The sequence below is a fragment of the Choloepus didactylus genome, chromosome 13 (genome assembly GCF_015220235.1).
Source record: "Choloepus didactylus isolate mChoDid1 chromosome 13, mChoDid1.pri, whole genome shotgun sequence".
In the NCBI taxonomy this organism is placed as follows: Eukaryota; Metazoa; Chordata; class Mammalia; order Pilosa; family Megalonychidae; genus Choloepus; species Choloepus didactylus.
In genome coordinates, this window is record NC_051319.1 from 100,211,551 (window position 1) to 100,223,013 (window position 11,463).

At 36.6% G+C, this 11,463-nt stretch overlaps 1 protein-coding gene across 1 annotated transcript in view; it reads left to right on the forward strand.

The window, feature by feature from the left end:
- UBTD2 (ubiquitin domain containing 2) overlaps positions 1–10,601 on the forward strand; it is a 55,221-nt gene extending 44,620 nt beyond the window's left edge. The window contains exon 4 of the mRNA XM_037800938.1: positions 10,236–10,601. Within this exon, the coding sequence (XP_037656866.1) occupies positions 10,236–10,579 (344 nt within the window). The 3' untranslated portion in view covers positions 10,580–10,601. The remainder of the gene's footprint in view (positions 1–10,235) is intronic.
- Positions 10,602–11,463: the final 862 nt, after the last annotated feature.

Consider the following 11,463-nt stretch of genomic DNA (forward strand, 5'->3'; position numbering starts at 1 on the left):
CGCATCTTGAGTTAAATTTGGGAAGTTTTCAGCCATTTTCTCTTTTCTCTCTGTTTCATTTTTTTCTCTGCTCATTTCCCTCTCTCTTCTCCTAGTACTCTCACAGTGCTGTATATTGGTATGCTTGATGGTGTCTCACAGGTTCCTCAGGCTCTGTTCACTATTTATGCTTTCTTTCTGTTTCTCACACTGGATGATTTCAATTGTCTTATCTTCAAGTTCACTGATTCTTTCTTCTACCAGCTCCAATATCTTTCTTCCTCTAGCTCCAATACGCTATTGAACCCCCCTAGGGAATTTTTAATTCTGTTCCTGGGGTCTTCAACTCTGTTTGGTTCCTTTTCATAATTTTCATCTCTCTATTGCTATTCTCTTTATGTTCATCTGTTGTTTTCCTGATTTCTTGTACTTCCTTGTTCATATTTTCCTTTAGCTCTTCTGTCATATTTAGGACCATTTTTTATAAGTCTTTGTCTGGAATGTCCCTGGACTGATCCTACTCATTGATGGTTTCTGATGCTTTAATCTTCTCTTTGATCTGGGCCATTGCTTCCTGTTTCTTTGTATGTTTTTGTACTCATTTGCTGAAACTTTTTTCTTTGGATGTCTTGATATTTTGAGCTGTGATTGCTGAAATTTAGACTCTGAGGCATCTGTTCCTTAAGCTTATATCCAGTTAGTGTTATGACAGAGATTTCCTTGATTGCCAGGAGCTAACAATAAATAAAAGTAAAAGAAGGAAAAACAACAACAACAACAACACTTTTCCCAGTCTTTGCAGATTGACCTTGCATATGCTCTCCTTCAGAGCTTACCCATACAAAGAGTTTATAGAATAGCTTCAAGCCAAAGCATAGGGGCTTCCCTGTTCCTTTCTGTGCATGAGTCTTGTCTTGGGCATTTGCAGGTGGCCATTGGAATTCCCCCATTTACATGGCTACAAATGGCTCCTCTTCCCTAAGAAATAGTTTTCTTACAGTCCCAGGCACTACCCTTTATGTCCCACAGCCAGCAGTCCCTTGCCCCAGGTAGCCAACTGACTGTATCCTGTAAGAGAGCTCTGTGTACTGCCTTTTACACACAGGGCAGGTCCCTCCCTCAGGCCACTACCTGACAGATTGGGAAGACATATATGCCTTGTGCACAAGGGTTACTCTGCTTCCTCCAGAACTGAGACGAGGAATCCACACTGGAAATCAGGCCAGCTCTGCGCTAAGCTGGTTTTCTTAGCTATTCTTGCTTTTCTTTTTTTCTATATGAATTTTTTGTAATCTAGCCATTTAACTTCTCAAAATATTTTAAAATCTTATTTGGATCATGTTAAATGTAGATAATAACTTGAAAGGATAGACATCTTTATGATATTGAATCATCTAGTCCAAGAACAAGAGATATCTTCATTTTGTCCAAATCTACTTTTGTCTTTCAGGAGTTTTAAAAATTTTCCTGATATATATGTGTTCCAGTTTGCTAAGGCTTCCGGAATGCAAAACACCAAAAATGGATTGGCTTTTATAAAGGGGGTTTATTTGGTTACACAGTTACAGTCTTAAGGCCATAAAGTGTCCAAGGTAATGCATCAACAATCAGGTACCTTCACTGGAGGATGGCCAATGGTATCCAGAAAACCTCTGTTAGCTGGGAAGGTATGTGGCTGGTGTCTGCTCCAAGTTCTGGTTTCGAAATGGCTTCCTCCCAGGACGTTCCTCTCTAGGCTGCAGCTCCTCTTCAAAGTGTCGCTCTCAGTTGCTCTTGGAGTGTTTGTCCTCTCTTAGCTTCTCTGGAGCAAGAGTCTGTTTTCAACAGCCATCTTCAAACTGTGTCTCATCTGCAGCTCCTCTCTCTGCTTCTGTGCATTCTTCACAGTGTCCCTCTTGGCTGTAGCAAACATCTGGGCCTGTGTTGCTCTTTTTAAAGTACTCCAGTAAATCATTCAAGACCCACCCTGAGTGGGTAGGGCCACACCTCCATGGAAACTACCCAATCAGAGTTATCACCCACAGTTGGATGGGGCACATTTCCATGGAAACAGCCTAATCCAAATGTTCCAGCCTAATCCCCACCAATATGTCTGCCCCCACAAGATTGCATCAAAGAACATGGCTTTTTCTGGGGGACATAATATTCACAAACTGGTACAGTATGTTACCTATTTCTTAGGTTCCTTCCAAGTATTTTATCTTTACTGTTGCCATTGTAAATGGGACCTTGTCGTCCATTATTTCTTCTAGCTGGTTATTTTATGTATATAAGAAGGCTTATATTTTATATCCTGCTGCTCTTTATATTTTCTTATTTAATTTTTACATTGATTTTCTTTCAATTAGGAATAGTTTTACTTCCTCCTTTCTGGTTCTTACACTTCTCCTTGTTTTGTTCTGATTGTGCAGGCTGACATCTTCAGTGTAGCGTAAATGGTAGTGGAGATAGTGGGCATCCTTGATTTGAGCCCCCTCAAATTTATCCATCAATTAAAGAAAAGATCTCTGCATTCCAAAGAATGTGATGCTAGGTAATGCCATCACCTCTACCCAGTAGAATGAACCCTCTGAGAGTTTAATATATTACTTTAAAGTTGCAGTGATCTGTTGTTAAGTACCCATATTCATAGTCTCAATTTTATATAAATTTAGCCTTCTCAATAAAATTTTGTGATTTTTTTTAAGTGGGATTTAATTGTGTGCTTTTATAACACTTTCACCCACTAAGAAAAGTCCTTGAGCATATTAGGTGGCAGGTAGGCTTTCCTGTTGCCTGTTTGTGTGTTCAGATCACCGGTAAGTGGACTTCTTGTACATTGAAGAAGGTGGTTGTGAGGTCATTTTGTTGATTTCTTTTTTTTTTTTTTTCTGAATTTTAAGATACCTAGGACAACATTAGGAATTTTATATATGTCTATAAAATTACTATTTAGTTGCTTAATTTCATAAGCTTTAGATAGGAGCATAATGAAAGTATTACAAAATAATAACATAAAAATGAAATATCTGAGTTACCTAGATAAATACATATGATCTTTTGTGCCTTGTGCTTTATAGATAAGTACTGATAAGTTGAAACTGATAGACCAAAAAACCACATCACCTTTCTCTTATTATTTGCTTGCTGTTTGATAAGCATGATTCTTCCAAAGAAGTGAATTAAGTGGTAGATTGGATTGGGCTCAGGAAGTGGTACTGCCTTGTTAGCTTTTCATTTGTTCAGTTGTAGACTAAATATTCATTGACCATAACGAAGCCCATGAAAAATGGTTCAGTGCTGCTAGAAAACAACTCAGCATAAGCTTTTTCATTGTGAATCTTTGTATTTGATTTGGTATGTAAAAGACAACATATTTCTTAGTCCAGGTAAGATTTGGAGTGGTATAATGGAAACATAGCTCTGGACTTTGAATCCAGGCGTTTGGGTGCTAGTATTGGCTCTTTTTTTATCTTGAGCAAGTCATTTTTCCTCTTTAGGTCTTAGTTTTCTGTTTATTAAATAATAAGGCTGGATTGTACAATTTAGGGTCTCTTTTACCTCTAAATTCTCAGACAATAAAGAAGTATGGGTATAGTACCTATTGGCATATTGATGCTCTTATTTTAGGGATTTTAATTCCCATGTCTGTTTTTACTTTGGCAGTTAGTTGCTTTAGGTAAAGGGAATGTATGTATGTACATTGTATATCAAGTGCATTCTGTATTTTTGTGAGAATAAAATATTTTGTGAGTATGCTTTTAGGTTAGCACAGTCTGTCATGGAAGGCTTCTTTATGATCTATTCTTAACTCTGGATTGACAGAAAAAAATTTTCCTCCATTTTCATGATCCCAAGACTCTTTGTAATCAATCTAATATAGGGGCATTATCCCAGTCATATTCCTTGCTGCTTTGGTCTTCAGAGTTCTTTGAAACAACATTTTGTCTTTGATCGTGATCTCTTTAAATATTCAGTTTTTTCCTCAGGCTCTTTTATTAGGGAAGCTGATGCTTCCAGTTTTCAATCTGTTAAACCTATTATTGATATGTCATATCTTGATATTTACCTGATACATGCATTATGACCTCTCCTTTCTTCATTGAAGAGTCCCTACATTAAAACAGAGTTTTCAAAAAGGAGCCCAAAGCAGGCAGATAAGTATAATCATATTTCATTTTGGAGAGCAGTTTCTTTTTTTTTTTTTTTTCTGCAGTTAGCTTTATTTTTTTATGCAGTTTTATTGAGATATAATCACATAACAGATAATTTCAAAGTGTACAATCGGTTGTTCACAGTATTGTCATATAGTTGTGCTTTCATCAAACAATCAAACTTTGAACATTTTCGTTACTCCAGAAAATAAAATGAAAATTAAAATAAAAAAGAATATCCAAAACATCCCATTCTCCTCCTCCCCCCTTGTTCATTTACTTTTTTAAATATAGTTTGAGATACTTTCACATACCCTATAGTCATCCACGGTGTACAATCATTTATTCACAGCACCATCATATAGTTGTGCATTCATCACCAGAATCCATTTTTGAACCTTTTCCTTACTCCAGATTAAAAATGAATGCAAAAAAGAACACCTGTATCTTGCCATTCCCTCCATCCAAGCCTATTCTTCATCTAATTTTCGTCCCTATTTTTCCATTCTTCTGTCCATGTACTGGATAAAAGGGAGTGTGAGTCACAAGGTTTTCACAGTCAGTGATCATTGTTTCTTATTGGTAAAATATCAAAATGAGCTTTTTGTAAAATGCATTCAATTATGGATTAAAAATAGTTAAAATTATGTGCTATTTAGATCTGAGAAACAAGCCTTACTTGGATTTCAGGTGTTGGAACTCTATGTGTCACATCGTGGGAAGAAGCATTAATAGGTTACAAGGAAAGATAGGATAAAGAGTAGATGAATGTGATTAAGAGGCTTCTGAGAAGAAGGTGAGTTTGGGGCAAAGTTTTGAAAAAAGTAGTAAACTGGAAAGGAGAGTGTCAACTCCTGAACAACTTAAGAACTGTTCAGTCAACTTATTTTCTGAAATTACATAGATTGCTTTATCTTTTGTTTATTTTATGTTAATCATGAAAGAAGACTGAAGATTGTTGGTTTCCTGTAATTCAAACATTTAGAAACAAATTTGGGGAGTAAGGGATGTTTCTCATCTTTATGTTCTTCATAGTTGGAGCATAGTACTTAGTCCCAAATACTGTGACTGCTACTGGGGATCTCTCCCTTGGTAACAAGAGGCAGAAGATGCCTGAAACAGAGAAATCTGAAGATTTATGAAGATGCAATGTAATACAATTGGGTGTATGTATTTCACTTATTTTTTTTCTTCATAATTGAAAATGGTTGACTTGGTATAAACATAGCTATTGGACTGTTTTCTGTGCCCAAGTATTTTCAGAAATGTAGGTTTGTGGTACCACCTAAAATCAAAACACAAGATTAAGTGTGGAAATTCCTAGAAATATAAATGTATAGGAGTATATAGCAATTATAAGACAATCCTTTTAAAATTAAGGAAGGGACTTTGCAGTAAATTCTAAGATAAGTTCTGTTCAGAAATTTTGAAAAGACAAGAATTGGCCTATATATTTTTGTAAAAATATTTAAATATTTCTTATTTCATATAGTACTTTCATTTTTTTTGTATTTATTTAACAGACACATATTTGTAGTTTTATTGACTGCCAATCACTTCCTCACAGATGCTAACTTATTAAATCCTCATAACAACCCTAAATATTTTCAGGCTTTTACAAGAAGCTAGTTCAAATGCATTTGCTAAATGCTTATTTTTTTCCCTAATTAATTGTTTACTTTTAATAGATGAATTGGGCAATTAACTATGTTTAGTTTGTTTAACATGACAATTTTAGCAGATTTTGTAGTAAAAATTCTGCATTGCTTAGTGGTTTCACTAAAATAATATTTTGTGTTGTGAAAGATTTAAGTATTTTAATAAAGGACATTTTATAGGCATATAATTCTATATTACATATGTTTGTGATTCAAGGAGTAGACTAGAGACCTGGACAAAAATAAAAGTAATCTTTCTTCATGTCACAAACCTTTATTTTGTCTTAATTACTTTTTTCAGAGTAATTACTTTGGAACCTTAGACAGCATATAGATTTGGAAATGCAATTGGAATGATGAATATCCTTAAGCAGCATAATGTATCGTCTGTCCATTTTTTTTTAATTTTTATTTTTTTATTTTGAAATAAATTCAAAGTTACATGAATATTTGCAAAAACAATACTAGCCCCATACACAGAATTCCATCATACCCTGACCCCCTCCCCCGATAGCTCAATCTACCAACTATAACATGCTGTCACATCGCTATTTCTTTCCCTCCCTCCCTCCCTCCCTATCATCCATCATCTATTGCTTTGTCTTCTGAACATATGAGTTAGCTGCACACATCCTTGAACATACACTATAATTCACGTATGTACTTCCCATGAACAAGAACATTCTTTTATGTAATTCCATTAAGCGCAGCTAAGAAGTATGAGATTCAACAATGATACAATGCTTACATTCTATATTTCCTTTTCCTTATGTCTCAACTGTGTCCCTTCGAGCCACCTGTCCTCCACCCTCCAATCCCATCCAAGTTCATCCTTAGCATTCAATTGTCATCTAGTTAGACTGTCTTTTTTTTTTTTCTTTTTTCAGTTGTGGAAACATATATACAGCCTAAATCTTCCCATTCCACCCCCTCCCTAGCCTTCCATTAGTGGGATTAATCACATTTAGAATGATGTTATGCTCTTCCCCACCATCCATTACTAGAAATTTCCCTTCACCTCAAACAGCAACCCTACACTCCTTTCTTAACTCCCCATTGCCCCTTCCCCCATTTCTCTTAACCCAAACTCTACTTTTCATCTCTATGGTTATATTCTCTGATAATTTCTTTGTGTTTACTGTGGGGCTTAAAATTAACCTCTTAAATCCCTATCAATCTGGTTTTTCTTTGATACCACCTTCACTTCAATAGGGCACATAAACTATGTTCTATACTCCTTCATTCCCCCACCTTTATATAGTTGTCTAAAATTACATATTTTACATTGAGTTCAAAACCACTGATTTGTCCTTAGAGTTTGTGTATTTTTTATCATGTAGGAAGTAAATAGTGGAGTTATAGTTCAAAAATTATTGACTTCTAAATAGAAGTATTCCATTATGGTTGGAGAATGTTCTTTGAGTATATTCAAAAAAATTTTTTTTTTTTTAATTTCTTCAGGCTTGTTTTATGTCCCAGCTTATGGTCCCTTCTGGAGAAAGCTCTGTGATCACTAGAGAAAAATGAGTGTCCTGTTGATTTGGGATGTAAGGTACTATATATGTCTGTTAAAATTCTCTATATCTCTTTCTCCTTTCTTTGTGTCTCTGTTGGTAGGACTTTCTTTAGAATCTGAAGTAGGGAAGGTCTTTTATTGGAAAAGTCTCTCAGCGTTTGTTTGTCTGAGAAAAATTTAAGCTCTCCCTCAAATTTGAAGGAGAGTTTTGCTGGATAAAGTATTCTTGGCTGGAAATTTTTCTCTCTCAGAATTTTAAATATGTCATGCCACTGCCTTCTCGCCTCCATAGCGGCCGCTGAATAGTTACTACTTAGTCTTATGTTGTTTCCTTTGTATGTGGTGAATTGCTTTTCTCTTGCTGCTTTCAGAACTTGCTCCTTCTCTTCAGTATTTGACAGTCTGATCAGAATATGTCTTGGGGTGGGTTTATTTGGATTTATTCTATTTGGAGTTTGCTGGGCATTTATGCTTTGTGTGTTTATATTGTGTAGAAGGTTTGGGAAGTTTTCCCCAACAATTTCTTTGAATACTCTTTCTAGACCTTTACCCTTCTCTTCCCCTTCTGGGACACCAATGAGTCTTAAGTTTGGACGTTTTATTTTATCTATTGTTTCCCTGAGATCCATTTAGATTTTTTCGATTTTTTTCTCTGTTCTTTCTTTTGTTCTTTCGTCTGTCCATTTCATGAGACCTTGTTCTTCTGCCTCCTCTAGATGAAGGGAAATGAAATAAAGCTACCTCAAAGTTGTAAAGAATGTGCTTTTACTTTCTCTAGAGTATTTTCTACCTTTATTATGCCGTTGTTTTTCTCTTGGGTTCCTCTGTTTGAGGGCTTCTTTCAATTGCTTTAGTGTCGGGTACTGAGATTGTGGAGGTTTTGTCGTTTTGCCTTTGCCTTGTGATTTTTTCTCACAATGACAGGAAAATTACGCCACATTATCTCTGCTGTATCTATTGCATGTCTTTTTACCTTCTAGGACTTTGGGATAGACAGTTCTATGGAACTACTCAAGTAGACTTGGGGTTCACAAGTGCATATACTACTGATTCTACCTACCTATTGTGTCCTGTGTTCCACTCCCCTCGGCAAACTGTTTAATACAGAGTGCTGTCCCTAAACTACTTCTAAAAGATTAATGTAACAGAAAATAAAAGTTTAGCTCTAATTTCACCTTGTTAATGGAATCAGTGGGTCGATTGTAATTATCTGACATAATTTGAGCCCCTTTGGGAGAATAATAGTCTGACATATATATAATTTGAAAACTGCAAACAAAAGTCATTAGTACAGATTGTGTCTCAAATTTGGATTAAACCTGATGTGCATATGTATAAGTGTTACCCTTTGTAGATACTCAGGAAATACTTGATTAAAAAGATGTGTATTTCTAGCTCTGCCCCTAAATAGACTGTTTTCTACTGTGCTGTTCATATCCTTTTAGAATCCATCTGGTTTGGTTTTCACTAGGACAAGTTAGAGGATAAAGAAATAGCAATGAGTCAAAACATTGAGTGTTTTAAGAGGAAAGCAGCTGATGGTGGGGTGGTTGGCTACCCTGCAGATGAGAGGGCTGAAGAGACTTGATGTGTGCTGGCCAGAGCAATGAAGAGTATGGTCTAATATAAATGTTGAAACAAATATGTTTTGCAGCACTGGTTGATCCTGTCATACAGGGACATAACCTGACATATGGTATAGAGATTGCCTGGGTACTGTTGTCAGTTTGTATTATCATCTGTTATGCATATCCCAAATTTTATTTGGTTCTGGACTAGTGAGGCACTGGTTAATTTCATGGATCCTTGAGAACCATTTGAGAGTAATTTCCCTTAAATTAGCATTTTTCCTGAAATTAAATATAGAACATTAAATTTTGACATACACCTTCTCTCCTTCCCACCTCTCTGTCATTTATTTTCCACCCACTCTTACCCAGTGCTCTTATCGTTTCATCAAGCTTCAATTTTCTTTTTACCTATTCTCCCATCTATCAAACTATTTCTTATCTGTGGCTCCATATAATTCTACAGAGCCATAGATAAGAGTGAATGCTCTGTGTCAACATGACCCATGGCAATAATCATATGCAAGGTAAGTATCTGAGTGCAAAGAAGCTGCATCAGAATTGTTCTAACACTACTACTATATAACATTCAGTAAGAGAGTTACTGCCACTTGGGGCAAAAAGGAGGGGACTCTTTTGCTCTTTTTCTTCCTTCTCTTGGGTTGAAACTAGAATAAGGTATTGAAGTTCTACTTTTTGTTTAGAGGTTTATCAGAAATCATCTGTTCCAATCCTAGTTCATCCAAAGACTGAGGCACTGATTCTATCCATCTCCCCTCCCCACCCCCTTTCTAAATTAGCTTCTGCTTGAGTTGCAGAGAGGGGCTTTCAAAGTTCTCCAGAGGGGAATGCCAAAGGGATCATTCCTATGACCAGGTTTCTTCATGGATCTGGTGATTAGCCTTTTCTTCTGCACACCACAAAGCAGCCTTTTGCCTCTTGGGGATTTTTCATTTCCTATTTCATGGCTTCATATGCCCAGAAGTTCTGAGAGTCAAACTGCCATTGCCATTGGGTTTTCCCTACATATCTCACCTATCTTTGGGCATCTCTTCACTGTTTTGTATATCCTGCCATTATAGTCTAATGAAACATTCATTACTGTTTCTTCTAGGTAATTGTTTTAAACCATGCTTTGGAGAAGGCACACTGAGTGGAGAAGAGCTACTAACTTCTAATGGAAACTTTTGAATAGAGCCGTCTAATGTCTCCATTTGTTCTTGTAGTTTTTAAATAGGGGAGTTTCAGAATTAACAAATTAGCTAGTGGGTAAACTTCTAGCCATAATTTTGATGAAAGAATGAAAACGAGAGATGACCAGATAACTTTTGGTACATCTATTGTAAATTTTGATATTAATGTCTTTTATTTTTCTTCTCAGTTGCTTTAGGTCGTAACCAGCCTTTGAAAAAGGAGAAACCAAAATGGAAAAGTGATTATCCCATGACAGATGGACAACTGCGCAGCAAGAGGGATGAATTTTGGGATACCGCACCAGCTTTTGAAGGTCGCAAAGAGATTTGGGATGCCTTGAAGGCTGCAGCACATGCTTTTGAGAGCAATGATCATGAACTGGCACAAGCAATCATTGATGGTGCAAACATAACTTTACCACATGGTAGGTTTAGTGTTCCTCAAGGACAAAGGGGACACAATCAGCTTGTTTATATAATAGTAAGAAACCAAATGGAAAGCATTTGTTTTTCTTGTTATACATTACCCTAACTTTTGAAAAAAATGTAGCCAGGAGTAGCATTCCTCTTTGTTTCTTTTTGTATATCTTTCAGCGGCAAAAAAAAAGGGGGGGGGGGGTTAACGTTGTATGCTTATATATTTTTTACTGTTTTAATAATTATTAATTTCAGAAAAGCGAACACTTGATCAACCTGTGTTTTCTAGTTTCCATGTAACCTAATTCTCCATTAAGGCCTTTACCCTTTTCCCCCAGCCCATCTTTTGGAGCTTCTGTACCTTCATTGCCTACCAGCACCAGAGGAGAGTCTCAATTTAGATCTCAGAAGCCATACAGAGTCAGTAGATGCTCTTATACTTTCTCATCAAGGCTATTTTTAGCATAGTGAGTGTTCCAGTTTGCTAATGCTGCCTTTTTGGAAAACACCAGAAATGGATCAGCTTTTATAAAGGGGGTTTATTTGGTTACAAAGTTACAGTCTTAAGGCCATAAAGTGTCCAAGGTAAGTCATCAACAATCGGGTACCTTCACTTGGAGGAAGACCGATGGTGTCCGGAAAACCTCTGTTAGCTGGGAAGGCACATGGCTTGTGTCTGCTTCAGAGCTCTGGTTTCAAAATGGCTTTCTCCCAAGACGTTCCTCTCTAAGCTGCAGCTCCTCAAAAATGTCACTCTTAGTTGCTTTGGGGGCATTTGTCCTCTCTAAGCTTCTCAGGAGCAAAGGACTGCTTTCGAAGGCCGTCTCCAAAATGTCTCTGTAAGCTACAGCTACTCTCTCAGCTCCTGTGCTTTCTCCAAAGTGTCCCTCTTGGCTGTAGCAAGCCTCTCCTTCTGTCTGAGCTTATATAGTGCTCTAGTAAACTAATCAAGGCCCACACTGAATGGGCGGGGCCACGCCTCCATGGAAATTATCTAAT